The sequence below is a fragment of the Alternaria rosae genome (assembly GCF_020736505.1).
Source record: "Alternaria rosae strain MPI-PUGE-AT-0040 chromosome Unknown BKA58scaffold_8, whole genome shotgun sequence".
NCBI lineage: Eukaryota > Fungi > Ascomycota > Dothideomycetes > Pleosporales > Pleosporaceae > Alternaria > Alternaria rosae.
The window spans coordinates 1,701,660-1,726,430 of record NW_025763577.1 but is presented as its reverse complement, the minus strand read 5'-3'; the positions used below and the strand labels follow the sequence as shown (position 1 = coordinate 1,726,430).

At 53.1% G+C, this 24,771-nt stretch overlaps 11 protein-coding genes across 11 annotated transcripts; 4 read left to right on the top strand and 7 right to left on the bottom strand.

The window, feature by feature from the left end:
• Positions 1-16: 16 nt before the first annotated feature.
• BKA58DRAFT_390578 (ubiquinol-cytochrome C reductase hinge protein-domain-containing protein) lies at positions 17-1,016 on the top strand. The gene is made up of 3 exons (XM_046170843.1): positions 17-443; positions 612-728; positions 779-1,016. Exons 1-3 carry the CDS (start codon positions 161-163, stop codon positions 841-843), a joined length of 465 nt encoding a protein of 154 aa, XP_046022919.1. The 5' UTR covers positions 17-160; the 3' UTR covers positions 844-1,016.
• Positions 885-3,252, bottom strand: BKA58DRAFT_230705 (major facilitator superfamily domain-containing protein). The gene is made up of 4 exons (XM_046166481.1): positions 2,827-3,252; positions 2,260-2,634; positions 2,123-2,209; positions 885-2,063 (listed from the first exon to the last, which is right to left on the bottom strand). The coding sequence occupies exons 1-4, from the start codon at positions 3,142-3,144 to the stop codon at positions 1,242-1,244; spliced, it is 1,602 nt and encodes a 533-aa protein (XP_046022918.1). The 5' UTR covers positions 3,145-3,252; the 3' UTR covers positions 885-1,241.
• A 465-nt stretch (positions 3,253-3,717) lies between these two features.
• On the top strand, positions 3,718-6,265 carry BKA58DRAFT_230728 (heterokaryon incompatibility protein-domain-containing protein). The gene is made up of 2 exons (XM_046166482.1): positions 3,718-3,746; positions 3,793-6,265. Exon 2 carries the CDS (start codon positions 3,937-3,939, stop codon positions 5,941-5,943), a length of 2,007 nt encoding a protein of 668 aa, XP_046022917.1. The 5' UTR covers positions 3,718-3,746; positions 3,793-3,936; the 3' UTR covers positions 5,944-6,265.
• A 19-nt stretch (positions 6,266-6,284) lies between these two features.
• On the bottom strand, positions 6,285-10,234 carry BKA58DRAFT_390573 (uncharacterized protein). The gene has a single exon (XM_046170842.1). The coding sequence runs from the start codon at positions 9,918-9,920 to the stop codon at positions 6,291-6,293; it is 3,630 nt and encodes a 1,209-aa protein (XP_046022916.1). The 5' UTR covers positions 9,921-10,234; the 3' UTR covers positions 6,285-6,290.
• Positions 10,235-10,357: 123 nt separating this feature from the next.
• On the bottom strand, positions 10,358-12,056 carry BKA58DRAFT_230600 (uncharacterized protein). The gene is made up of 3 exons (XM_046166478.1): positions 11,696-12,056; positions 11,562-11,650; positions 10,358-11,507 (listed from the first exon to the last, which is right to left on the bottom strand). The coding sequence occupies exons 1-3, from the start codon at positions 11,891-11,893 to the stop codon at positions 10,550-10,552; spliced, it is 1,245 nt and encodes a 414-aa protein (XP_046022915.1). The 5' UTR covers positions 11,894-12,056; the 3' UTR covers positions 10,358-10,549.
• BKA58DRAFT_230599 (C6 zinc finger domain-containing protein) lies at positions 12,057-14,385 on the bottom strand. Its single transcript, XM_046166477.1, has 2 exons — positions 14,122-14,385; positions 12,057-14,063 (listed from the first exon to the last, which is right to left on the bottom strand). Exons 1-2 carry the CDS (start codon positions 14,178-14,180, stop codon positions 12,221-12,223), a joined length of 1,902 nt encoding a protein of 633 aa, XP_046022914.1. The 5' UTR covers positions 14,181-14,385; the 3' UTR covers positions 12,057-12,220.
• Positions 14,386-15,689: 1,304 nt separating this feature from the next.
• On the top strand, positions 15,690-16,685 carry BKA58DRAFT_321055 (2-deoxy-D-gluconate 3-dehydrogenase; the record flags this gene model as incomplete). Its single annotated transcript, XM_046167791.1, has 2 exons — positions 15,690-15,855; positions 15,949-16,685. The coding sequence occupies 2 exons, from the start codon at positions 15,690-15,692 to the stop codon at positions 16,683-16,685; spliced, it is 903 nt and encodes a 300-aa protein (XP_046022913.1).
• A 511-nt stretch (positions 16,686-17,196) lies between these two features.
• BKA58DRAFT_366298 (uncharacterized protein) lies at positions 17,197-19,878 on the bottom strand (the record flags this gene model as incomplete). Its single annotated transcript, XM_046168886.1, has 2 exons — positions 18,378-19,878; positions 17,197-18,332 (listed from the first exon to the last, which is right to left on the bottom strand). The coding sequence occupies exons 1-2, from the start codon at positions 19,807-19,809 to the stop codon at positions 17,197-17,199; spliced, it is 2,568 nt and encodes an 855-aa protein (XP_046022912.1). The 5' UTR covers positions 19,810-19,878.
• A 187-nt stretch (positions 19,879-20,065) lies between these two features.
• On the top strand, positions 20,066-21,515 carry BKA58DRAFT_471894 (uncharacterized protein; the record flags this gene model as incomplete). Its single annotated transcript, XM_046175254.1, has 4 exons — positions 20,066-20,240; positions 20,363-20,857; positions 20,906-21,160; positions 21,211-21,515. 3 exons carry the CDS (start codon positions 20,066-20,068, stop codon positions 21,088-21,090), a joined length of 855 nt encoding a protein of 284 aa, XP_046022911.1. The 3' UTR covers positions 21,091-21,160; positions 21,211-21,515.
• Positions 21,516-21,566: 51 nt separating this feature from the next.
• BKA58DRAFT_462045 (uncharacterized protein) lies at positions 21,567-22,868 on the bottom strand. Its single transcript, XM_046174833.1, has 4 exons — positions 22,739-22,868; positions 22,473-22,682; positions 22,298-22,420; positions 21,567-22,249 (listed from the first exon to the last, which is right to left on the bottom strand). Exons 1-4 carry the CDS (start codon positions 22,787-22,789, stop codon positions 21,626-21,628), a joined length of 1,008 nt encoding a protein of 335 aa, XP_046022910.1. The 5' UTR covers positions 22,790-22,868; the 3' UTR covers positions 21,567-21,625.
• A 593-nt stretch (positions 22,869-23,461) lies between these two features.
• On the bottom strand, positions 23,462-24,630 carry BKA58DRAFT_442743 (DNAJ domain-containing protein; the record flags this gene model as incomplete). Its single annotated transcript, XM_046173927.1, has 2 exons — positions 23,462-24,369; positions 24,420-24,630. 2 exons carry the CDS (start codon positions 24,628-24,630, stop codon positions 23,462-23,464), a joined length of 1,119 nt encoding a protein of 372 aa, XP_046022909.1.
• Positions 24,631-24,771: the final 141 nt, after the last annotated feature.

Genomic DNA, 24,771 nt, shown 5'->3' with positions numbered 1-24,771 from the left:
GCAGAATTACATGACGCCGCTAACCTCGTTGCTGGCCCGTGCACTGCCCATTTTCGCGATCCCGGCATGACACCTCTCGCAGCTCTCGTAACCATCGCCCAACCCTCCGCACCACCCGCACCCCAACTCGAGGACCCCCAATCGCCCCGGAGCCACCACAATGGGTATCACCGACTTCTTCTCCGACGTCTGGGAGACCTTCTCCCACCCGTCCGCCGACGCCGAGGGTCAACCGCCCGTCCAAGGTGGCACCAGCACCCAGACGCCCGCCTCCGGCACCGACGAGGAGAGCGCCGACGAGGCCGAGGCCAACAAGCAGGATGCGAAGAAGGGCGGCGACTCGGGCGAGCAGGGACACAAGCCGAGCGGCGATGACGAGGATGAGCCTGAGGAGGAGGAAGAGGAGGAAGAGGAGCCCGACCCAAAAGAGAAGCTTGAGCAGGGTGAGTTATCCCGGAATCCAAGGATGTCGTTCTAGCCGCCTGAGATATCAGTTGATTTCTGGGCGGCTTCGGCTGTGGCTGGACATACCGATAAGAAGCCCACGGCATCCGACACAGCCAGAACGCAGTGCCACTGCAGACTGACCCCCAACTAACAATCTCATGCAGAATGCGCCGAGTCCAAGGAATGCCACGGCCCCAAGCACCACTACGACGAGTGCGCCCAACGGGTAACAGGCCAGATCGAGAACGACGGCAAGGCCAGCGAGGACTGCGTTGAAGAATGTACGTTAGTCCACTCCAATCATCGCCCACGACCTCTAACGCAACTCCAGTTTTCCACCTCGCCCACTGCGCGTCCCAATGCGCCGCCCCCAAGCTCTTCGCCCAGCTCAAGTAAACACACCGACCCCCACCGATCCTCGTCCTCCTACGAGCGAAATACCCATGTTGGTATATGTAGTAGGAATGTAGCCGTTTCGGAATGGAATGAATGCAAGCATCAAGACATATCACATGCGTGGATGAATGTACATATTAGAGTCGTGTTTAGAATATCACTGTACTTCTATCTTCCTGATTCAAGACATTGCACGACTGTATGAATGACGCAAAGTAATGTGTTGGTTATACGCGGACATGAATTCCGTTACGGTAATGGAAAAGAAGAACCAAGGAAACCAGTCTCCTCCTATGACAACCATACAGCCCAGATAAGGAACCCCAGCTTACAAAGAAACCTTAGTCGTCGTCGTCATCATCCTCGTAATCATCACCAGAATCCATGTCCCCAAGGAGTCATCGCTCCGGTCCCGGGACGCCCTCGCCAGACCTCTCGTCCGCGACAACACTATCGCCATCAACGTCCTTCTTGAGCCTGCCCTCTCTGCTAGCCATGCCCAAACGCTTCACACCCAACATAAGCGGCAGTGGCAAGACAACCGCACAAACCACAGCCTGGAAGACCAGCGCCCAAAGCATATGCCCAGGCGGTCTATCTCCACCCGTAGCCTCATCCCTGCCTGCCTCCCGTACAGCTTCCAAATCCACAGGTCTCCCATCCTTGAGCTCATTCATGATGACGATGAAAATGCCGCCGAAGACCTGTCCTCCGACCCAGCAGATCGTCGAAGAAACCTCTGGACTGGCTGGGAAAGTGATCTCGACCAGATACTCCAATGCAATCGGAAGCAGCGAAAACGAGCACGCGCCTAAGATTGCACCGAGCAAATACGGCGCGATAATCGTCCTCGTCTGCGGCGCCCAGATCATCGCTAGATAAGCTGCCGATAGCACGGGGCATAGGATCTTGATACCGAGCAAGTAGGCGTGTGTGCGGTCTACGATGGGAGAAGTGATGGCGCAGGCTACCAGCCCGACGACGATGAGCACCGCGCCGCAGATGCCCGCTTCATCTTCGGTGTAGCCGTATGGATACAGGATTTGGTTTAGCAGCGATGTGAAGGCGTTGAAGAAGCCGGTATAGACGCTGAATGTGAAGAATACAAGGTAGAAGGAGGGGGTGCGTAGCATATGCTTGAGAGATGCCAGAATAGGGATTTTGCTTATCGTCGAAGAAGCTGAGGGTGGAGTTGGGGGCGCCGCGGGGATGAAGAAAGACTGTTGGGTGTTGGTTAGATATGTCATGGAAGCTGACTGTAAGGTATGGGAAGACGTACCGGGATGCATGCTGCAGTTGCGATGCATGATACTATCAAGACCGTAGTCGGAACGTCACCCAAGAATGGGTTAATCAGAGACGCAAGCTACATGTCTTGTTAGCATCCGTTCTCTTCCTTCTGATGTGAATACATACCGCCGCCCCAAAAGGATTCGCCAAACTCGCCAACGCAGTCGCCCCAATCCTCCCTGCCTCAGTAAACCACATATCGCTATACCGAGTCGGCGCCGCCAGCACAAACGGCTGCGCCAACCCCGTCAATATCTGGCCCACCATGACTACACTGAACATGTTCGTCTTGGTACCCGCATACCGGATCCAGTTGCCGATCAGCAGCAAGATAGATGCGGCAATGATGGATGGTTTGGGGCCGCGGTGGAGCAAGTAAATTGTGAGTGGACATGTTGCTGCGAAGGAGAAGAGGAAGGCGGTTGAGAGCCAGTTGATTGACGACTCCGGGACGTTGAAGTATTGGGATGAGGTTGTTGATATGGGGGCGAATGTTAGCCACTAAGTTGTGGTGTTAGCTGTAGTCATCAATCATGAATTTTCGTTGCTCAAGAAAGATGTTCATGGGATGTTGTTGAAATACCATCGATCGACGACGCAGGGCAATGCTCCAAGTTTGGGACGGGAGACCCTTTCGCGACACCCGCAGAAGCAAAAAAACGGAACGGGCAACGGTGTCAGGTGTCGACTTACATCCCAACTAACAACAATGTTCAACAACACCAACTGCCCCAGCCCAAGCCAGCGTCTCTTATAAACCTTGTAATGCGTATGGCTATAGCTCTCCTTCTTCTTCCCCAGTCCAAATCTTCTCTTTTTGCGTTTTGGTGTTTGTTGATGTGCCTCATTCACCCCGTTCTCAGGGTCAGCGGTACCATCCCTTCCAAAGTCGACTCTTCTCGAGTTCGACGAGCCGCCGAGTTCTTCATCTTCCGGCGGAACATCTTCCGAAAGATGCGCGGCATTCTTAATCATCTCATCGTTCGTTCTGGTGTGCGATAGGTCGGCCATTTTGGGTACTGCGGACGACTTCAATCCACGCACGGCGCGCAGCGCACAAAGGGTGTCCGTCTCTTGATGAATACGGGCTGGGCTAACGATGACGCTCCAAGCTGCTGCTAAAAGAATAGCTCAAAATGTCCGGATTGCCCACGTCCAAAAGGCGCGCCTTAAGTCGGCGCAGTTGTTGTTGATGTCGTCCTTATCGCTTCCGCGTCGCAGTCGCACATGTCAAACCGGGGCGCTCCCTTCCAAGGTTGTCGCACGGTCTATTGGCGTTGGCTAAACAGTCGCGGCTCGAAGAGGCAAGGGGTACGCCAACCGGGTGGTGCGGGACGGACTTGCCGTCTTATTAAGCTAGTCGGCCGCCACATTTGCCTGCAGGTGGGTGAACTGTATCGTGGGAACTAGCCTTGCGCATTGTCTTCGCTGGGGTACGGGTGTCGGCTGATGTGTGCGCACTGGGAAAGATACTGCTTTTGGAACAAGACGTTTGTTAGGCGAGGCGGGGTACAACGAGATCGGCATCGCGACTGCGGAGGGTTGATAAGACTGTGGACGAGGGAAATTGTGCGTGGATTTCGACGTTTACTTTCCAGGGCAGGAGAGCTTAAGTAAAGGATGAGCCGATAAGGTTTATTCGAGGCTAAAATGACTGAGATAATTTGAGGCCCAGAGCTGGCTCGCTTCGCTATTTCATGTCAATCTGGCGGGCACGCAGGGTGTCGCCGGACGTAAGCACTCGGTAAGCTGCATCCATCCAAGCTCACATTTTGATGAGGTTTGAGGTAACAACCACTCACGATGGGTGTGCACGTCAACCAAGCCACACCAATCCAGGCCCACCTCGATTACAAGCCTTTACCGCATGCGAGCGAGTACCTGCGTATTCTCAGCCTGCACGCTGGTAACGCATGCGAGCCTATCCGATGTAGCTTGCGTCCAGTCAGCTTCCACGAGAAGCCGTATTATGACGCTCTGTCCTATACCTGGGGCGACCCCAACGCCACGAAGCTGATCGAGGTCGATGGCGTCGCGGTCGAAGTCACCTCCAACCTTGAGCAGGCGCTGCGGCACATGCGCGACGTGAACACCGATCTTGCCCTCTGGGTAGACGCTGTGTGCATCAATCAGTTGGATACGACGGAGCGGTCGCACCAAGTGGCCCTCATGGGCAAGATATATTCCGGATGCGCCCAGGTACGAATTTGGCTAGGCTGCAATGCTTCGCGATGCCGGCTTGGCGATGGAGCAAATGACGACTTGAAAGGAGCGGATCCATTCGGAATCATCTGTTTGCTAGCAAGTGGTCGCCATGTTTATGAATGGCAATGTTTCCAACCCCAGACTCCCGATACGGCTGTCTACAAGCCCGACGGAATCTTCAATGCGATGTGCGAAGGCTTTCTCGCTATCTACCGAAGTCCTTGGTGGACACGCCTTTGGACCGTACAAGAAGCCGTCTTACCAAAGACAGGCACTTTGTACTTCGATACATGGACGATATCGCTTCAGACGGTCACCGATTGCGGGTTATACTACGACCGACATGCCTGGAAACCATGTTGTAATCACCCCGTATCACAAATGCCAATCACAATGAGCAGTTCTCTAAAGGACTTCTGCACCATGACTCGGAGCCTTTATCATGATCGAAAACGCGATGGCAGCGGCAAGCTCAAGCAACACGACCTACAAACACAACATGTAGTATATGGGTTCCGGGCGTGTGAGGATCCGCGCGACAAGGTCTACGGGCTGTTGGGGGTCATTGATGACCGATTCTTCACCCCGGATTACACTTTGTCTAAAGAGGAAGTTTTCTTCCAGGCTACTTACACAATGCTTTGTCGCGAACGGGGGTTCTTGAAGAGTCTGACAGGCCCTCAATATGGCCCAGCGCCGGACAAACTGGCGTCCTGGGTGCGCGACTTTGATGCGCCTTACGATCGCATGGACGTCGATGTAGTTTTCGATCGGTACAAGCTTTTTGATAATGGCGTCTTCAATGCTTCCGACGACCACAGATCGAGCGCTGTATTGCTAAAAGCTTCCCCGCGGTCGTCGGGTGAGGTGGTAGGACGAGTGGGGCTTGGTGTCATAGGCAGGCGTGTAGGCAAAGTCACCTTTGTATCCGAAGACGTACAGACCTTAATATCCCCGAAAGATGATGCTGCCACCAGACATAAAGTTGTCTTCAAGAGATGGATGTTATCCGCGCTCAACTCGAGTGCTTTTGACACGCTAGCTCACATTAGTGTGCAGAGCAATCTCTATAGAGAGCCGAATACGGCCATGGCGTTTTGGCGAACACTGCTTGGAGGATTTGACATTCCAGTCGGTACAGAAGGCCACGCGTGGGATCTCAAATTCAGTCCTGCAACGATGCGTTGGCTCGAACACTTTCTTGCATGGGTGGAAGGAGAAGAGTATACGATTAATGCCACACTATGCCATATGATCTCCGTCATAACACATGGTCGTTGCTATTTCAAGACCGGGAACCATGGTCAGGGCCTCTGCTATCCGCACGCCCGTGTTGGGGATGAGATATGGGTCCTTGACGGGGGAAGAGTTCCGTTTGTCCTGCGACCTACGCATTTAGATCAAGAAGAAAAAGACGCACTAAGATCAGAGGATACGGACCAATTTGGGGCTGATGAAGGCAATAGATCTAGTAGAAGCCATCAATCCGACAAACCAATTGAGGGATACTATCAGTTCATCGGCGATTGTTATTTCGACGCGTACATGCACGGGGAAGCGATCCGAGACAGCACGTTGCGTGAACAGTCTATTGTATTGGTATAAAGGGGCTGCGGAGTAAGATAAGAAAGGTTTATCAGCAAAGACGCTGCGAAGATCGCTGATCGAGTTGTTACGAGGAGGTCATGTGAATTCTCCCGCATTCGACCCGAGACATGACATTCCCAACTCCGGATGTGACGCGAGAGGACTTCACATAATCGAGATGAATGAGAGGCAAGGGATGGCTTTGGTTCGAGTACTATACTGGTCATGCAATTCTATTTCATAATCGCCCTCCTAAAACCACGCTATGCAAATCTATCAACGTCTACGACCCCAACCGCTCAATACCTTCCCATCACATACATATCCCCCTCCAACCCCACCCACAGTCATGCGCCACCCACCCCCTAACTCAAATCGAATCCAGCCCCCGAGAAAACGCTATAAAGCAACTTCTCCTTCAACGTCGTCTCATCCTCATACATCGGCAACTTAAGCAAGTTAACACACGTACTCGTACTAGGCAGCCTATCCTGATCCCTCCCCGCATCCCTAATACTGAACCTCGGATTCAGCGTGCCGAAGCCAAGCAGCGGGGCGCGCGGTGTGCTAGTCACGAACTTCAGGACCGCACGCCTCTCATCATCGGTCATCTCTTTCATGACTTTCCAGAGGAGTTGGATGGTGGGGTGTTCGAGGCCGTCGTCACCGATGACGTAGGTGCCGCCGTAGATGGTGTTGCGGCGGAGGTCTTCGATGTCGATGGAGGTGCGGGTTCCCGAAATGAGGGTTTGCAGCTCGGATTGGTTGAACATGGAGAGCCAGGAGGGTTGGATCATGGTACTGAGACCGCGGAGGAAGGCCGTGGTTTGGGCGTAGGGCTGGTTCTGCAGTCGATGGCGGGCCATGTAGCTGATGTAGACGAGGCGGTTTTGGTTAGTGACGGGGGTGTTGGAGCCGTCGGGCTTCAGGTCCTTGGTGATGGCTTTGGTTTTCTTGGGCGAGGTGGTGTGGTCTACGACAACGGTGTCCGTCACGGTGAAGTTGAGCGAGAAGTCTTCGACATCGCCAGGATAAGTCTTTAGCTTATGAAGGCCTTGGTATAGCTCTTCGTCTAGATCGCGGAGGTCGTTGAGGGTAGGGCGGTAGCCAGACTCGTTTGGTGCGGAGCCGGTGCCACCTGTCAGAGCCCATTTGCGCAGGAAGAACGGTGCAAAGTTTACATCGACCAGGATACCTTCGTACAAACATTTGCCGATGATGCGTCCCAAGAATTCGTAGCGTTGAAGCAGCTCAGTAATTTGAGCACGGTATTCTTGAGAACCCTCACGTACGCCGGCTTGGCGAAGGGCCTCTTTGTGTTCTTCGACCGCTGCGGGGTTGGGATATAGAAGATGTTGGTCATTCTCAACAAACATGTCGATGTACTCAGTTGGCATGAACGCTCGGCTGGTGACGCTAGTGAGGAACTCCTTCGTAACACCACCACCATCGATACCGGCTTCGGGGGCGCCAAACTGATCCATGAAGGTGATCTGGATTGGTTCCTTCAAGCCCTGGCCTAGTTCATAGAACTGCTCGAAAGCATCGTCGAACTCGTTCTCTCGCCTGATCCTCGCTGTATGCTTCTCCAATTGGCTACGTGCGTTGGGCTGCTGCATAGTCCGGAACCGCCAGAACTCGGGGTCCGCAGACCCTCGTCGCTTCACCATATCCAGTTTGACGAACTCGCGAAAGATTTGAACACGGGTGGTGAAGGGTATGAAGAACGGCATGTTCTGCAAGATCTCAAGCCGAGGTGCCACGGCTTGCAGGTACCGTCTCCGCGAAGCCTTGCGCTGCTGCCGTTGTAGTTTCTCCAAGCGTCGCTGTGTCTGGGTGCGACTGGTGCCGATGAGCTGTGGTGTGTCGTCAAATTCCTCTTCTTCAAGATCATCTAGATCCTCCGCATCTTCCTCCTGGATTTTGTGCCGCGACTCTTCCTCCTCAACTACAGCCGGGATGAACCCAGTCATGTCAAAGCGCGAGACCATGAGCCAGTGGTCTGAAGGCAGGAACTTGCGTCGCGAGTCGCGCTCGTATACCATGCGAAGCAGTCCAGTGACCAATCCTTTGACGTAGTCTATCCTCAAGCCTGCGACACCACCTATTGATGGTTCGGCATGCTCTTTCTGGGCTTGATTATCCATAACCCCAGGATTAAAGTAGCTGAGACTTCTACTATTGCCTCCGGTATCGTCTTCGGGGCTTGTAATGTCTACTGCGTTGAAGTAAAGTGTGAAGCCCAAATTCTTCAGGAAAGTTGCCAGATCCTTCACCTCACTTAAAGGTAGGCCACTGTCACGAATCTGGCCTGAGTAGATGTCTTTCTGACCCGAAGTGAAGAACTCCTCGTCGTCGGTGACTTTGAGAACAAAGGTATATAGTTCGAGGAATACCAGAATAACCCGCCATTCATCAGTGGTGACTGCGTCGCGATCGACCTGCTGTTGTGCTGGCTGCCAGAAGCCATGTTGCGTTAATCCGGACGTCCCTGGGTGGTCGGAGTTGTTCATGTTCGAAAATTTCGGCTTCAAGAGTCCGATGGCTGCCCTCGAGTCCCTGAAGATGGTGGTAAAGACCGATGATCGTTTTGATGCTTCCCAAAAGTATCTGATCGCCGGAAGCTTCCTTGCGCTGTTTCCAGACGCCTCCGATGGACCGATGTAGAGCCACATGCGTATCTCGTCACCGCGGCGAGGGAAGAACCGAAGTAACGCAAGTGCGTAGTTTGCAAGCTGGCGTGCTTCCTCAACCTTCTCATCATCCGAAGCTTCCGCTGACTGTGACGATCCGGCCAGGAGACTTCCAATACCTTCCTGATGTACTAGAGAGCGGACTTGCTCTTTCAGGAAATTTGATACGGCACTGGAGTCTTGTTCGGCACCGTCGTCTTCGGAAAGCTCGGCGATTGGATGATCGTCATCTACGATGTTGATTGGCAGGGAGTTCAACAAAACCGACACCACGGCTACAAAGTCTTTGTGGACAGCGTAGGCTTCGGGGGTGTCGAAGTTGTGGGCGTAGCGGTGGAAGTAAATGAAGTTTCCCAGTACACGCAGTCTACTTGATGTGTTCTTCAGCTCGAATTTGCTTTGCAGTCCTGCTCTCTTGGAAAGTGTCGCCAATGCGTTTGCGAGTAGCTTGTAGTTGATGGCGTCAGCGAGCGAGTCGCGAAACTTTTGTAATGGTGGTGACGTTGAGTCTGAGCCTAATAGTGGGAGGGCTAAAAAGTGTATACCGAAAGCCTCATAAGCATCCAATGTGTAGCCAGTCACCCGTGTCATCGGTGACAGGGCTGCCCTGACTATGGTGTCACTTATTTCCGATCCTTGGCTCGCCGTTTCAAGTGTTGGGGCGAAGGTAGACGCGACGCGTGCAAGAGTACGGTAGTAATGCTCGGCGTTCTGGGACGTTTCGCCGGGTATCTGGTCTGCGAGGAACTGTAAGACGGTAAGAGAGGCCCCAACCTGATTCCATTGCATCGGCGTGTGTTTCTGAAGCTGCCGCTCTATAGCCACGAGTAGGATGCGCTCCAGCCTTAGATATGCCCACGGCCACGGCCCGCTTGATGTGATGCCCAACTTCTTGACTGACTCCATCTGCCGCGATGCATAGTGCTGCATCCGTCGCAGATCGGCATCGCTCCGTGACGATGCGAATCGAAGCAGCCGTTGTAGCTGGGCAAGAGCTTCCTCCTCCGAGTCATATGTCGCCGTCCTCGAAGAGCCATTCGCGTCTTCTACCTGGTCCCATGCGGCCCGTAGCTCGTCAGCCACATCTCTCCTGGCCGAGTGACCCCGCCATACTTTTTGTATCCGCTTGGCCGCATTGAGCGTGTCTCGTTCCCGTTGCCGTTGCGCTCGCTCTTGCTGTGCGCGGTCGAGGGCGGCTTGTGATCCGGCGCCGGAGCCGGGAGGGCCGAAGGGATTCGTCTTCTTGCCCCCAAGGTTTACTTGTCGCGCCTTTCGCGTGTTGCCTGTGAAGCTCGTGAACATGGTGGCGGGGCGTGGAAAGAGGCCAATGCGAGACGTTGAATCGGGCTATGTGTAGGGTGACTGTGTCTAGATAGGTCTTGACTTTATCGGCGGTAGGTCGATCTGCAAGGGGGGGGTATTAGATTAGGTGTGAATTTGTCGCTGTATAACGGTAATAGTGAAAGCACACGGCACCAGCCAAGGCAGCGGTCAGTTGGGGCGATGCGGTGTTGTGCCCATCCGTAGGGAAAGAGATGCACTCGGTGTCGTAATTCGTATACAGAAGGCGCAAGCTACATAGAGGCCTTCGACCGGGTTCTACGTGTCTCGGGCGGCGATGGTTGTAGTAATGGAGACAACCAAACGATGGTCGACATCGCCGCAACCTCCGAGAGTCCGTGCATTGCTGTTGCCGTCATCGCGCTTTGAAATCGCGACGCGCCCGCACTTCACCACCACCAACGACATCATCAATACAATGTCACAGTTCATGCGCAAACGAGATTTACTTCTAACGACGCATTAAAATCGATACGAAGCTGGGAGAGCTCCATTATCGGTTATGCCATCGCGATATTTGGCTACAATCCGCTCGCTGTACTCTACCATTGTCTGGACGCGTGAGAGGACCTATCAGGCACATAGCCACACTAATACTCATACCCACGATACGCGGTCGGCAGCAACTCCACTCCCGCCTCTCCTCCCGTGTCGTCATTTTTCTTCGCGTCTTTCTTCTCCCTTTCCTTTGCTTCAGTAAGTACGTTCATGATAACCGTAACGAGCACGCCCATCGCAATCAACTGCCCCGAGTCCCACACAATCATCTCAGTGTTGGGATCCTCCATCCAACCCGAATCAGCCACCCACTCGCGCATTGTATAGACGCGGAACCAGCAGAACGTCGACGTCACGATCGGTGTGAGCAACACCAAAATCCAGTAGATCAGAGTAACAAATGCACGCTTCTCTGTCCAGACTCTGGGTGCGCGGTCTTTGGATTCGGCAAAACGGATGGGAACTGAGATATGCGCAGCGATGAAAGCGGCACCGAGGACGATGTACATAAATCTTTCTGGTGGCCATGCTGTTGCGTTTCCGAAACCGAGCTCGGCCTGGTTCTGGCGCGCTTGCTCTTCTGCTGCTGATCGCAGGTCCATCTCCAGCATACACGCTACTGGAAGCAGAATAGCGCTGTCTTTGTTCGAATGTGTAAGCGCGCCATACGGGGCATAATTAGCTTCTCTGAAGATGGTCAGCCCGACACCAATGAAGGCCCCAACCGAAAGGAGCAGTCGGAAAGCGGCTGCAAGTGGGTTTCGCCAGTACGTCCGTACCAGCGCGATGGAGAAAGTGAGAACAGACAGCGCGATCATCATCTGACTGACGGCAACCGTAAAATGATAGCTTGTCAGTTTACACTTGCTCCGGCCAGCGAAACCGAGGAGGAAAGCTCCGACGAAGATGGTCTGGGTGTCTGCAACACCCAAGACGAATGTTCGGCCAGCTGCGCGCACTCTTTCTTTCCATGTCGGATCCGCATTCGGATTCTCGGGAGTCTTGTTATTGGGTTTGTCTCTGAAGCTCGCGAAGGCGCTGCCGAATTGACTATATGCGTCGATGATTAGTCTAGTCGAACCAGCTATGCTCCGAAATACTCACGAGACGTCTGCCCTGAACCAGAGCTCGATAAAGACGAAGATCAAGGAGATTGCGACAACAGCGAAGAACAGTACCATCGCGATCCATATCTAGTTGTGTCAGCATAATCGCTCCAAGTTGTTTCTTTAACTTACTCCAATGCCAGCTATGCCAGGCTGCGGCGCCATTCTCCCCCTCGTAACATTGCCAATGGAGACTAGGTCATGATCCGCATCGAACGTCAGGCTACAAGCCCGAGTGAGGTCCACATCCTCAGCCCTGCAGGCCTCAACCACGTTGAATTGAAATCCGCTTCCACTTTCGCCTCTCAGAAAGCCAAAGCTGTTGCCCATGTTTGCGGATCTGGATTACAGCAAGGCTATGCCAATATGGATTAGGCCATCACAATATCTGGCAACAGCAAAGCCTTTAACATGATAGAGCAGGCTACGAGGCTGAGACTGGGGGGCCGGAACATGCTGCCAAGCCTGTGAACACGAGTGGCTTTGGAAAAAGGACACTAAGCCCCGAGAGCTGAGCCTCTGCGTCCACATTTATCGCACCTGATTGGGAGCCTCATCCATCGAGGACATCAAATGCGCCTACAGCGGTAAGCAAATCAAGGCTTTGCGGAACATCGCCACCACACGCGCTGCGAGGAATCAGGCTGAACCCCAGCCTCATCCCCAAAACTCCTTCAAATCCTCAGCCCTCCACTTCGTACTCCATCCCGAAAGTCTCTCAATCTTCTCCAGCAGCTGCAAAATCGCCTTCTGCTCACTCTCATGGCTCATCCACTGCCCCGCAATCCACAGCGGCTGAATCGCATTCGTCCACGCAGCATGATCATCGTTGCTGATGGAAATCCCACATATCTGTCTTGCGTGCCAGAAGATTGAGTTCGGTTTCGGTGTGACGGTGATGCCGGAGGGTTTGTGGCCAAGCATCAAGATGCAGGCGGTGTGGTGGAGTTGGTTGCCGGACATGGCGGCGGGGTTGCTGTAGAGGAGACGCGGGAAGGGGGAGGTGGGTGGGATGAAAGAAGAGATTGGGAGCATTTCTGCGGGACGCGTGGTGTACCATGTGGATACGTGGTGCCAGAGTCGAGTCCAACGAGCAGAGTATACTTTGTCGGTCTCGGCGAGCTTTCGTAGTGTGGCGCTGGCACGACCAGCTAGATTTGAATGGGAAGAAAGTAGGTCGAGGATTTGGGCAATGAGATACACGGCTTCGCATGCGTAGACATTGTATCCGCCAACGGAACGGAAACGGTCCACGTCAGCATCGAGACCCATTCCTGAAGAAGCCCAGTGCTCAACCGGTATGAGCGTTTTAGACGATGCGATGAGTCCTCCACAAACATCCATTCGGGCAAAGCACCAAAACAGCGCTTGATCGACACCACCGCTGAATCCACTGATCCCGACAGCTTCCAACAGGTGCGCACATCCATCTAGGTGCTGATGCCACGCTTTCGCCGAGCTGCTCAGCATCTCGAGTACACATAGCACCACGCAAGATGCTATCACGGGCGTGCTGCGCGTATGTAATTGCGGGAGGACGAGCTGTATAGCTGTTTGGTAGAGAGCTAGACTGCGTGAGGTGTGTTTACTGTTGTTCTTCCGCTCTATCTGGCGGGCTGAGAGAGCGAGCATCGAATATCGTAGGTGATCGTGCGAGCGTGCCAAGATAGGCAGGGTACGCTGAAAGTGCCGTTCGGGGTCGAACTTATCGATCCAAGGGGCTACTTCATCGAGCCAGTTCTTCCATAGTTCGAAGTCCTCTTCTGGAGATAGCTGGGGTGGTGAGATGTTTGTGGTATCTGGCTCGTCGATGGCAGCGGTGTTGAGAGATGTTTCTGCAATGTGTCTTGCTGCGTCTGACGCGTAGTTCGCTTGCACCCCTCCCCAAACCTGTCCAATGCGCGCAGCATCCGGTGTGACCTCTCGAGTCGGTACATTTGACCGAACTTCTTGTATCAAGTGACTCCGGAACGTGGAATGCGCGTCGAGATACGCCGAGCCTGGTAAGAAGACGCTGTCGTCTATGTATGTGGTGGTGACAGGACTGTGCCAGATGGATTCGATAACTCCTGTAGTAGGCAAGGGCACGTACTGGGTCGACTGAAGAGGATCTATCGTATCTTCGCCAACTGAGAAAGGAGTGTTTGACTGCCAATATGGGGAACCCTGTTGAGGTACCTGGTCGTCGGCTGTAGATGGCGACACGTCGGGAGGAGTAGTCGTCTGCCGATCATTAAATTGATCTGGTACTTCAAAGTCGCCTGCTTGATCGTAATGCTGGTAGTCGCGTATCACTTCCGCAGTCACGTCCTTGATCTTGAAGCGCGCTGGTGGGCGTCCTGGTGGGCGATGCAGCGATGATGGTCCGACACCTAAAGCATTTTCGGCCCGGAAGGTGAGGCGAGAAGCCCATTCGCATTTTTCGTTCTTGCTGCTGCAGCGGCCGCAGGCAGGCTTGGTCTCATCACATTTGCGTCTTTTTACTTTGCAGTTGATGCAGCTGGAAAATCTACGTCAGCATCTTGGGGTTGATGTGGTATGCTTCGCATCATACTGACCCATGCCGCGTTCTTGCTCTTTTCGTACCGCGTCTTACCAGACTGTCTTCATTTGCCATTGGACGTGGTCGGAAAAGGTCGCGATTAGATGAGTGATAAGACCCCGGACCTGCCGGTTATGATCAAGGAGCGTTGATCAGCTGGGTAGTCGTACGTTTTCATGATGCAAATCAAACTATCACTAGCGGAAGGTACGATGTGGAGACCCCGCATCTTAGCTGCATTGCGCGCTGCGCGGTGATGGATGGAGTTGCTGTCAAGGCAATTTTCATGAATTACCACGGTGAATTGAATAGTTTGTTATACGCGCATACAGCGACTTTACCGTTTACATAACCACCAGCACGCGAAAGAATGCGTGAAGAAGACCACGTATCTTTCTAACATCGCGGCTGGCTTATGGTATACCTAAGAGAGCGTCGCATACATTGGCTGACTTCATCTGACTCCTTCCAGCATACCCACAATTTCAATTGACTGTTGCAGCACAGTACCGACAATGGCAGTCGCACCTGCCGCGCTTCTCCGAATCGTTCCAGTGTGTCCAAATACCGTGGAGCAGGACAGCTAAGAACACGTACCAAACGATCCTCTTTGCGAAAGCTTGTGTTTCCAGACTACAGCGTAGCTCATGCGCTTTGACTCTGTCGAAAGCTTGGAAGTTATAGTCGTATTGGACAAGCGCCAACTGCGTAAGATCGTACTCCTGTTCGAGCCTGAAACCATCGTCTATGCCTTCTCTTTGATCGTATTCTTCTTCTTTAGGCGTTCCTGGTGGAGTCATCAGTCTCCAAGGATCAACAGGTCTTGGAGTCGCTAGTTCATTATCCCTGAGATGAGCTTGATCTTTCCATGCTTCTTGTTCGACAATCATGAGCTCCGAGTTGGAAGGGATAGTTGTGCGAAGGCGGTCGGACCATTCTGGACCGAAGTCTCTTTCGAGGGTTGATGGTGTTGGGTGCGGTGAGTACTTCATGGTTGAGCCGGTCAGAGTGAAGAAAGGCGCTGATGAGAGATCTCATACACTTGGACAAGTCACATGTTGAATATGAGTAGATTGGCTTCGGGATCAGTATGGGTCTTGTGTGAACGTGAATGCCGGGACTCAGCCGCTACATTGAACAAGGCATTCACCCTCACTCGAGTGGTTAGTCGCTCCACACGTTGCGCTGTGTGAGATTGTTAGATCGGATCAGATGCGCACATTGCGACTTATGAGGAGGTTGAGTCTAAACACAGTAGTTGTGCGAACAAGTCGCTGAGCCGTATCGATGAGCGCCTGATGGTTACACATCACGACGGTGGAAATCAAAGTTGAGGTGTCGCAGTGAACCCCGCGCTCGGCACACCTTCCTCACGAGCTGGTGGGGTGAAAGCACACCCGGTGGGGCGGACCCTTTCCGACGTCATGTTCGAGCTGGGCAAGCTCCACCAACAATCCGTACAAACGGACGTCTGTCGTCCGAACGCGCTCATAAGAAGACCGAGTGCGCGTACCAAGACCTCAATTCACCAGAAACACGCCCAACACCTCGTTCGAAGCTCATCGTCGCGAAAATCCAATCAAAATGGCAGGAGACGCAGAAGACCGCGCCGCGCTCGTCAACCGACAGCTCCCAGAGATGACACTGTCAACAGCAGACAACCCTCTTGCAGCACCCAAACCACCACCAGAGAACTTGTCTACCGCAGAGAGAGCCCAGTATAGGTTCCAAGTCAAGGGCAATGCGATCAGTACGTGAACGCCTCCACAGGGTAACAACACCCATCTTCATCCGCATCCACCATAACACACCAAGACCATCTTATTAACCGCTGTTACTATAGTCACCGGCGGCGCCGGAACCCTTGCCCTCGAAGCCGCAGCCGCCCTCCTCGAACACGGCGCCACAGGCCTCGCCCTTTGGGACATGAACCCAGACCAAGCCTTCGAAAGCGTCAAGAAACTGCACTCCAAGTTCCCGCACGCGCGCATCATAACCGAAGTGGTCGACGTACGCGACGAGAAAGCCATCGCCTCAGCCGTAGAAAGCAGCGTAAAAGTCCTGGGTAGCATAGACATGCTCTGCTGTTTCGCCGGCGTAGTAGGCTGCACACACGCGATAGAAATGGCGGCAGATGAATGGCGACGCACACACGACATCAACCTCACCGGCTCCTTCCTCTGCGCACAAGCCGTCGCGAAACAATTCCGCACACAAGGAACGGGGGGTAGTGTTACTTTCACAGCGAGTATCTCGGCACATCACACAAACTACCCTCAACCGCAATGCGCATACAATTCGTCCAAGACGGCGCTGTTGTCGCTAGCGAAGAGTTTGGCGGCGGAGTGGAGTAGCTATGGTATTAGGGTTAATTGTCTGAGCCCGGGGTATATGGATACTATATTGAATGATGGCGATGGGCTGATTAGGGCGAGAAAGAGTTGGAATGACAGGAATCCGATGGGACGCATGGGGCATCCGTGGGAGCTTACGGGGCCGTTGGTCTTGTTGTGCAGTAATGCGGGGAGGTATATTAATGGAACGGATATCATTGTTGATGGCGGGGCTATGGTGTTTTAGGGGGAATATGGAGTGAAGGAAGGGAAAGCAGGAACGATAGAAGATATCCGACTAGTGAAAGCGCTGAATTGGTACTTATATGAAGGACCGGAACTAGCCCCGCGCACCTTAGCCGAGTTATTCATGGATCCAGAGTCCCACACCAGCCACCGATCTTCTCTCTTCTTCAAAACACAGGTTGAACCAAAATACTATGACGCTACCAAGCCGATGTTGATATTAATCCCCGGGCTTTGGAGCCAGATTTGAAGGATGCTAGACTTTAAGTTCGGCTGCCTGAAGTCTTTTGATCACACCATCGTCTAACGATGCTGATTGCCTTTGGGCAAAACTAAACAATATGCAGTGGAGGTCGCATGATTGACTACTCTCAAGTAATCTCATCTATAGCTATAGACTGATAAAGGTGTATCGGTAGGTAGACATATAGGATGCAAGATTCATGTCCACGTCACATCCCATGCCGTTGCTATCCAACTCGATGGCATTCGTGACCTACCCCACTATCACTCTACTCATCATCCCCATCCATCGGTGGCGGCGGCGGAATACTGAAATCCTCCAGACTCGCCCACTGACTACTCTTATACCCCCCAGCCGCTTGCGTCATACCAAACATAGGGCTACTCCACCCCTCCGCCGCGACCTTCTCCGGGCTGGGGAAACTACTTGGTATAAACAGTGGCGGTGGTTTACTCGGCGAGATAGCAGGCTGAGAACTGGCGATGCGATGGGGTGTTGTGTGCGTGCTGGAGAAATGCTGGATGCGCTTGCGTCGGGGTGTGCGTTGCGTGATCTCGTCAACGGTTGTTGCTTGGCTGGGGTGGTAGCCTGATGGTTGGTGGTTCGACTGGGGCGCTGTGTTTTGGGGAAGGCGGGGTGTGTCGTTGTAACTGAATGCGTCGGGTGCTGCGCGCATGCTTGATGATTCGGGGGCTCGTGCATTTACGTATTGGGAGTATGAGAACCATTCGTTGTGGAGCTGCTGCTCTGCTTTGCTGGAGTGTGACTGTTGGGTTTCGTGATCGGGTGACGGAGAACGAGGGACCTGTATGGATTCGCCGTCTAGATCTGCTGACTGGTGCATGTCTGTCGATGTGAACAGCGGCGCATGTACGTTGCTTGATCGTGGAGGAGTTGGATCTGGTGGTGGGGCTTCTTCTGCTTCTTCCGATGAATCGTCGTTGATGGCCATCGGTGTGGATGGGCAAGTTTCTTGATTGAGGTCTGCAATGACTGGAGGGGTGGAGCGGAGCTGCTCTTCTGGTAAAGGTAATTCCCCTTCACTACTTGTGTTAGCCTCACTCTTGATTGGCCTCTCTTCATTCGACGGATTGAACGGGACTGTGGGCAATATTGTTGCGTCATCATCTTCTTCATCCTCGTAGTCGTCATCGTCATATCCGGGCTCCTGCTTAACAGCGACGGACTTGGCTACAGTAGAGGACGATCTGCCACTCGACTGCTTTTGCAGGTCGCCAAGTTCGGGAGAAGGTTCTTGGTCACCTCGAAGCTCAGGTAGATCGCCCGAGTCTTGTGGTGATGCCGAATCCTCCATAACTTCTTCTCCATTTGCATCAGCACATGCCTGGTCGATCCTGTCAAGTACTGCCTGAGTATCAGCGCCAATGGCTTTCCCAGTCGCAGCTTCACGGCGCCCGGAAGAAGCTTGCGCATCCCCACCTCCGCGACGTCCAACAGCAGGCAGGTCTTCTTCTATGACACCATCATCCTCGTCTTCAGAGTCTTGTATCGTACTCTCAAACTTCCTCAGTGTTGGTGGTGGTATAGGCGTTTTCGAAGGCATCTTGAAAGTAACCTGCTTACGTTTCGAAGGCGTCTCTGGTGCAAGAATCGAGTTATCCGAGCGCTGCTTGAGGGGTGATCGGTGTAGCTTTTGTGGGGAAACCTGAGTCGATAGCGGTGAGTCGGCTGGTGACTGAGAGGAGGGAATCTCGCGAATACGTCGTTTCTCTGGCGTTGATAAAAGGCTGAAGCGGGCTTTACGGGTCCTGGCCTGCCCTTGCGGCGCATAAAAAGCTTGCTCCGTCTCTGCGACTCGTGGTCCTTTCCCTCGCCTAGTCGCGCGGGTCGTTCTTGTGGCAGGCGCTTCAATGAACTGGGTCGGTTTGTAGCTGTCTTCGCAATCCTCGTCCATCTCATCTTCCACTGACTGCACAACTAACTCCGGGGTATCTTGAGAGTTTGCCATGGGCTCCTTCTTTATATGTTTGTCTTCTAGGTTCTGCTCCATGTCGTTAATAGCATCGTCTGCACCGATGTTCTCTCTAGCACCATTCCCTTCGACACGATAAAAGCCTTGTTGCGCCAGACGCTGCGCAACAGCATCGCCATAGGTCTGACTAGCCCTCTCCTCTGCCTCGGCATCGCTCAATATCTCGTCTAGATCCTCATCTGACATGATCTCTTGTGGTCGCATGCCCGGTATCATCTGCGTCAACGTGCGCTGCTTCCTGTCGCTCTTTACTTCGCTCTTGCCACGTCCACCCCAACTCAGTCGCGAGCTCTGTTTTACGGGCTGAAAGCTAGGCTCTTCGTCATCTGGCAAAGGCTTTCGTCCGTCCACTAGTTGTGTCATTGTTGATTGTCGCCGTAGCGTGCGCTCTCGGTCGGCCTTGGTGGCTGTCGCATCGTCCTTGTAATCGGCTCCGGCTTCGACGCGCCTCGAGCGGCGATTGTTCTTGAGCGGGGCTGCGGTCCGTCGGCGTTTAGAAGTAGGCTCTACCGGGCCCTCCTCCCCGTTGTCTTCTTGCTGAAGTCCATCGCTGTTCCTCTTCTTTCCCTTCCTCTTCGTCCTCGCAGGCTGTTGCTCTTCTTCTTCTTCTTCCTCATCCACCTCGGCCTTGATCGAGACGACTCCATCTTCTAGATCCTCCTCCAAATCTGTGTCGCTCTCTTCATCCGAGTCGGCGACAACAGGAGTGCCCTGTCTCCTCATTTTGTCCGGCAGAAAGACCATTTGCCGCTTCCCGTCGTGTACTGGTGTGGAACGCCGACGCACCGTCTTGCGCTTGTGTGGGAAACGGATTTGCTGCGGTACTTTCTTAGAATAGTAGACTTTGTAGTCGGCGTCTTGGTTGCTCGAACGCGTCTTGGGCGTCATGGTGGGTGGGTGGAGCAATCGATAAGTTGCAGCGTTGGAGCGTTCCAAGGTTGGTCGACGCGACGCGTTGAGGGGACAAGCGCGAAACCAAAGATGACGGGGGCGCGTCATCACCACTTACGCTCCCGCCCTCGCAGACTCACCTAGACCCTGCTCGTCAACATTACTCGTTAAATAAGCGAACTGTCCACTTGATTCATGCTCACACATAGGTCTCGGTGAACTTATCAAACTTCCTCCAGATTTACCATGCGCAATGGAATCACAGCCCACATACCTGATCATTGGCGCGGGAGTCTTCGGTGTCTCCACTGCCTACCACTTGATCAAGAAGTACCCTAATACACATATAGGGCTGATTGACCGAACACGATACCCCTGCACTCTTGCCGCATCTTGGGACTGGAACAAAGTCATTCGTGCCGACTATGGTGATATCTTCTACATGGAAAAGGCGTTGGAAGCCATATAGTTGTGGCGACATGATCCACTCTTCAGCCGGTTCTACCACCAAAGCGGCATTATCAATATTGACAATACCGAACTGGGAAAGAGATTTTGAAGAACTATGAGAAGCTTGGTGTGGAAGTCGATGAGGAGATGGTGAGCATAGAACGCTGCAAGAAGATGTACAGTTCTTTCTATGATGATACCGACTTCTCTGGAGCTGAAGAAGTGTTCGTGAATAGAGACAGCGCGTGGGCTGAAGCTACCAATGCTCTGACCGCTTACAATGACGCTGCGATTGAGGCAGGACTCAAGTATACCGCAGCAGACATCGACGTGCTGACCTTCGGTACTGATGGAGGAGGTACCAGATTTTTAACGAAAGGTGGTGAAAACATCACAGCACATCGCATCATCCTGGGTACCGGTGCAATAACAGCCAAACTAATCGCTGACAGCGCTCCGAATAGAAGCGAGCTACAAGTCCACGGGCGTCTGGTTGTCGGGGCAGTGGTCACTGGCCTCGTCGATCTAGACCCAAAGAATGGTCAACATTATACCGAGAGACCAGTTACAGTACATTCCGTCCTACCAATACGAGGTCAGGTGAACAAATTCCACCGTCTCCACTCATGCTGACGTATTCTAGGGGAGCTCATACCAATAACATCGCGCTTGTCGGATAAAGATCCATATACCGTCAAGTCCTGCAGAGACGACGCCTACAAGAACACCGTCAAACACAAGGCGTCAGGACAAGGGTTCTCTTCTCCCCCAGGTGAGGCCGGCCAGGCGCAGAAGCAGCCGGATGAAGGCCCCCAAAAAACGACATGACCTCGCCAAGAACGGTATACTGGGTGAGCCCGAAAAGAAGGTTATAATTCTACGAGTATCGTGTTTGCTGGTGAGTCGCATGCTTCAACCATTATAACGGACCAATCTGACTGTTTCTAGAGATGCTGTGACACCAACCCAAGACTTCATCATCACATCGCACCCACATTGTCAAAATATATATCTCGCGACAGGCGGTTCGTTCCATTGATTGAATTTTATGCCTACGATTGGTCACTACGTTGTGGAGATGCTGGATGGAACCCTAAACCCAGCTCTTTCCAAGCGATCGGCGTGAGATCGTGAGGACGAGGGTGGCGCACATGTCTACCTGCTCCCTACGGTCGAGCTACGAGACTTAGGATAGGTGCGATGATTACCACCAAGAGTGGCTACACGTCACATTCCACAAAACTGTTACCAAGGCGCAAGTGTATGTTGTCTTAGAAATAGCTTACTTGAGATATTTTATCTTTCCGATTCTCAAACGCTCGCTACCATACCTAGTCGACTCCATCATGAACCGCTTGGGCTTTTACCGAGACGCGTAATACCAAGCTCGCTCCTCTCCTTCTTCGCCCTCATCGCCATCCACCATCTTAGCCTCAATCTCCCCCCTCTCCTCTTCTATAACCACCGGCTTATCAACGCACTCCCTCCTCGCAACAACATTCCTACACCACTTAACCGCCTCATCCCAAACACACTGCATCTCCCTATCATCAACCACGATCCCTTCCCCTTTCCCTTTTCCCTTCTCCCCTTCTTTCCCATCCACACCCCCAACCAATCCCGGCAACCCTCCAACAACCAAATCCCTAAAGAACCACCAGCTAGGCAAGAAATTCAATTTCGCCAACGCTGCCAACTTGAGCGGCGCGTACATGGCGCTGTACTGGCAGGCGCGTTCCAGCATGACGCCATGTTTGAACGCGATTTGCCACATTGTGTGGGCTATGTTGTCGATGTGCGTGGATGTTATGGGGATGGAGGGGTTAGAGGGGACGAGCGTGGGCTGGGCGTGGAGGACGTGGCGGAGGAGGGAGTTGAGCATTTGTGCGGATTGAGAGGGAGTAGGCGGTGAGACGGGGAGATATTGAAGGTGAGGCGTGGAGAAAGTGGATCCGGATGGAGATGTGACGGCGATTTCTTGAGTGTTCTGGGAGGTTGTCAGCATGTAGTCGCCTCGGTATGCTGTATCACGTACATCGGCCTTCATCTCAATCTTCTGCTTCTTAGGGGGCGACTCATTCCTGGTTTCTGGTTGAGCAGGACCCTTGTCCACTCCTACGCGCTTGACCTGGAGGTCAGTCATCGTCGGTGAGACATCCTACAACATTGTCAGTCTCGCTCCTGAGAAAATCCCGGGCAATCCATCTCACCTCAGCCTTGATCTTCCTCTTATTGTCTACCATAGCTGGAGGCTTCGTAGCAGGGCTTTTACGCTGGTGCTGGACGACCTTGGGCGAGCTTTGCGCATTCGAGTTCTTGCGCTGTTGCTGGCTCTGTGGGACGGTTTGAGAAACGGAGGTTTTGCACTGCTGCTGAGCCTTCGTGGGGACTTTGGGGCGTGGTGATGAAGTGATGGGACTCTGTCGTTGTTAGCATCCTACTATATGGTAGTTCATGCTATGAAAGCTCAACTCACTTTCCTCGCTGTAGGGACCTTTGAGTTGATAGCCATAGTGACACTCGGCATCTCTTGGGCACGATGGTGTTGTAATCGAAGAGGATGTTGCGAAACTTAGCAAGACGTGTAGAGGACGTGCAAGGTTGGTGTGATCAGTGTGTTGTTTGCGAGAGACGGTTTGAGCAAGAAAGGCGAGGTGGAATAGCGTGTTATCAAGTGTGGAAACGCGTGGTGAAAGTGAGGGTGAGTGCCGTCTGGTAAGACAAGCGTTGGGTGAGTGACCATAAAGGAACAAGAGGTGGAGTAACCTAGACGTCGTAATGGCCTCAAAGACGAGCTAAACTATTTGGCCGACGTTGTTTCCAGTGCCTCCAGGTGACCATGACTTGTCGAGGTGAGAGAGCGGACGCTATAGTGCCTTGATGACGGGAACAAGGAAGAAGCAAACGTGGGCCTGAGAAGAAGGCATTAACTTGCGATTACAACAAATCACGACATCTTGCTGTCGCGTAGTTCAGAAGACGGAGAGAGTACGAAGACATGGAATAGTCTGGAAGAACTTTTGGAATGATAAGCGAGGGCCAAAGAGTATACCAAACGACGACCCCATGAAGCAGACTCTATTCAAAGCTCCCGACCCTGTGCTATGCAAACTGCTGTGGTATATGATTCCGGGAACGCCGCCCTTATGCCACCGTATGCAAGAGCTTCCCATACCAACTTGGTACTCCATCTGCAGTACTAAGCCCGTCCACGTGCCCTCGTCGCGCGTGCTTTAGGCCTTGCTCTCGACTTCTTAGGCGCTGGCTCTTCCTCTTCCTCTTCCTCAGAGTCACCAATGTCCTCCTCCTCGTCGAGATCCATCTCTTCATCCTCACTCTCATCCTTGGCCTTCTTTTTTGAACTACCACTCTTCTTCTGCTTCTTGCGATTGGCTTCAAAAGCCTCTTCCGATGGCTCCTCCATGGGTGTTGAACGCTTTGAGCCTCGTGACTTGGGCGCGTACTTGGCCTCCAGCGAGTCGAAGAAATTGCCTGCTCGCGACTTCTGGCGCTGTTGGATGAGAGCTGCTAGACCTGCCATGTCGTCTGTGCCGCTCTTCTTGCCTTTCGGCTTCGCCTTGGCCTTGGCTTTGCCGTTTGTGGCTCCCGACTCTTCTTTCTGGGCCTGCTTTTTGTCGAAATCCTCGCGCCTCTTCTTCTCGGCGTCCTTGGCTTTTTGACGTGTCTCGTCTGTCTCCGCTTCGTATACTGGATATGAGCTAACTGTGCCGTTCTCGATCTCCTCGTCTAGGATCTTCCTGAACCGATCGTCGTCCTCGAGGATGTCGGACAGCATGACTAGGTCATACACCTTGTTCAGGTTACCCTTGACCTTCTTGAACGCTTTGACTAGATCCCGACGCTCCTCCTCGCTGCCCTTGTATTCGTTCGCCACGTTGTTGATAGCCTCTTCATTGACGACGTTCTCGAACTGCTCGCGGTAAAACTTCAGCCAATTGAAATCATCGTCGTCCTCCATTGTCTCGGCTGTGCTGCCAGTAAGGTCGTAGCGCCTGCGTCGGCGATCGTTGGAGAGTACGGCGTATGCGAATGCAATCTCTTGAAAGGCCTTGTTGGCGGCTTCCTTCTCGTCGGGTGCAGCCTTGTCTGGTCATGGTTCAGCATTGCAATCCACGATGTGTAGTTAGAGGACGAACCTGGATGGCATTTGAGTGCCATTTTGCGATACGCCTTCTTCACATCCTCGGCAGTGGCTTCTGTCTCGAGCCCAAGAACCTCATACGGGTCGATGCTGGGAGGGCCATCTTCTTCGTCCATGTCGTTCTCGCCTTCGCTCTCGTCGTTGTTTTCGAAGTCATCCTCGGAGTGCTCCTCGGGAGACGGCTCTTTTCTCTGTCTTCGTGCCATGTTGTAGAGTTGTGTGATGGATATGGAGGTTGTGTAACTACTGACGGTCGATGCCTGCATGAGAACGCGACGCGACCGCGAGCCCGGACTTAACGGAGCTAGCGTACCAGACCCACTTCCCCCCAATCACCACCAGCCAGA

Coding starts and splice junctions, on each gene's coding strand:
- BKA58DRAFT_230705 (XM_046166481.1), bottom strand. CDS start 3,144: ATGGCCGACCTATCGCACACCAGAACGAACGATGAGATGATTAAGAAT. Junction 2,210..2,259: donor CGAATCCTTTTGGGGCGGCG/GTATGTATTCAC, acceptor CAAGACATGTAG/CTTGCGTCTCTGATTAACCC. Junction 2,064..2,122: donor CAACTGCAGCATGCATCCCG/GTACGTCTTCCC, acceptor AACACCCAACAG/TCTTTCTTCATCCCCGCGGC.
- BKA58DRAFT_462045 (XM_046174833.1), bottom strand. CDS start 22,789: ATGCCGAGTGTCACTATGGCTATCAACTCAAAGGTCCCTACAGCGAGG. Junction 22,421..22,472: donor AGAGGAAGATCAAGGCTGAG/GTGAGATGGATT, acceptor ACAATGTTGTAG/GATGTCTCACCGACGATGAC. Junction 22,250..22,297: donor AGATTGAGATGAAGGCCGAT/GTACGTGATACA, acceptor ACAACCTCCCAG/AACACTCAAGAAATCGCCGT.
- BKA58DRAFT_230600 (XM_046166478.1), bottom strand. CDS start 11,893: ATGGGCAACAGCTTTGGCTTTCTGAGAGGCGAAAGTGGAAGCGGATTT. Junction 11,651..11,695: donor CTGGCATAGCTGGCATTGGA/GTAAGTTAAAGA, acceptor TGACACAACTAG/ATATGGATCGCGATGGTACT. Junction 11,508..11,561: donor TGGTTCAGGGCAGACGTCTC/GTGAGTATTTCG, acceptor CGACGCATATAG/TCAATTCGGCAGCGCCTTCG.
- BKA58DRAFT_390578 (XM_046170843.1), top strand. CDS start 161: ATGGGTATCACCGACTTCTTCTCCGACGTCTGGGAGACCTTCTCCCAC. Junction 444..611: donor AAAAGAGAAGCTTGAGCAGG/GTGAGTTATCCC, acceptor AATCTCATGCAG/AATGCGCCGAGTCCAAGGAA. Junction 729..778: donor CGAGGACTGCGTTGAAGAAT/GTACGTTAGTCC, acceptor ACGCAACTCCAG/TTTTCCACCTCGCCCACTGC.
- BKA58DRAFT_230728 (XM_046166482.1), top strand. CDS start 3,937: ATGGGTGTGCACGTCAACCAAGCCACACCAATCCAGGCCCACCTCGAT.
- BKA58DRAFT_390573 (XM_046170842.1), bottom strand. CDS start 9,920: ATGTTCACGAGCTTCACAGGCAACACGCGAAAGGCGCGACAAGTAAAC.
- BKA58DRAFT_230599 (XM_046166477.1), bottom strand. CDS start 14,180: ATGGCAAATGAAGACAGTCTGGTAAGACGCGGTACGAAAAGAGCAAGA. Junction 14,064..14,121: donor AGAGCAAGAACGCGGCATGG/GTCAGTATGATG, acceptor TAGATTTTCCAG/CTGCATCAACTGCAAAGTAA.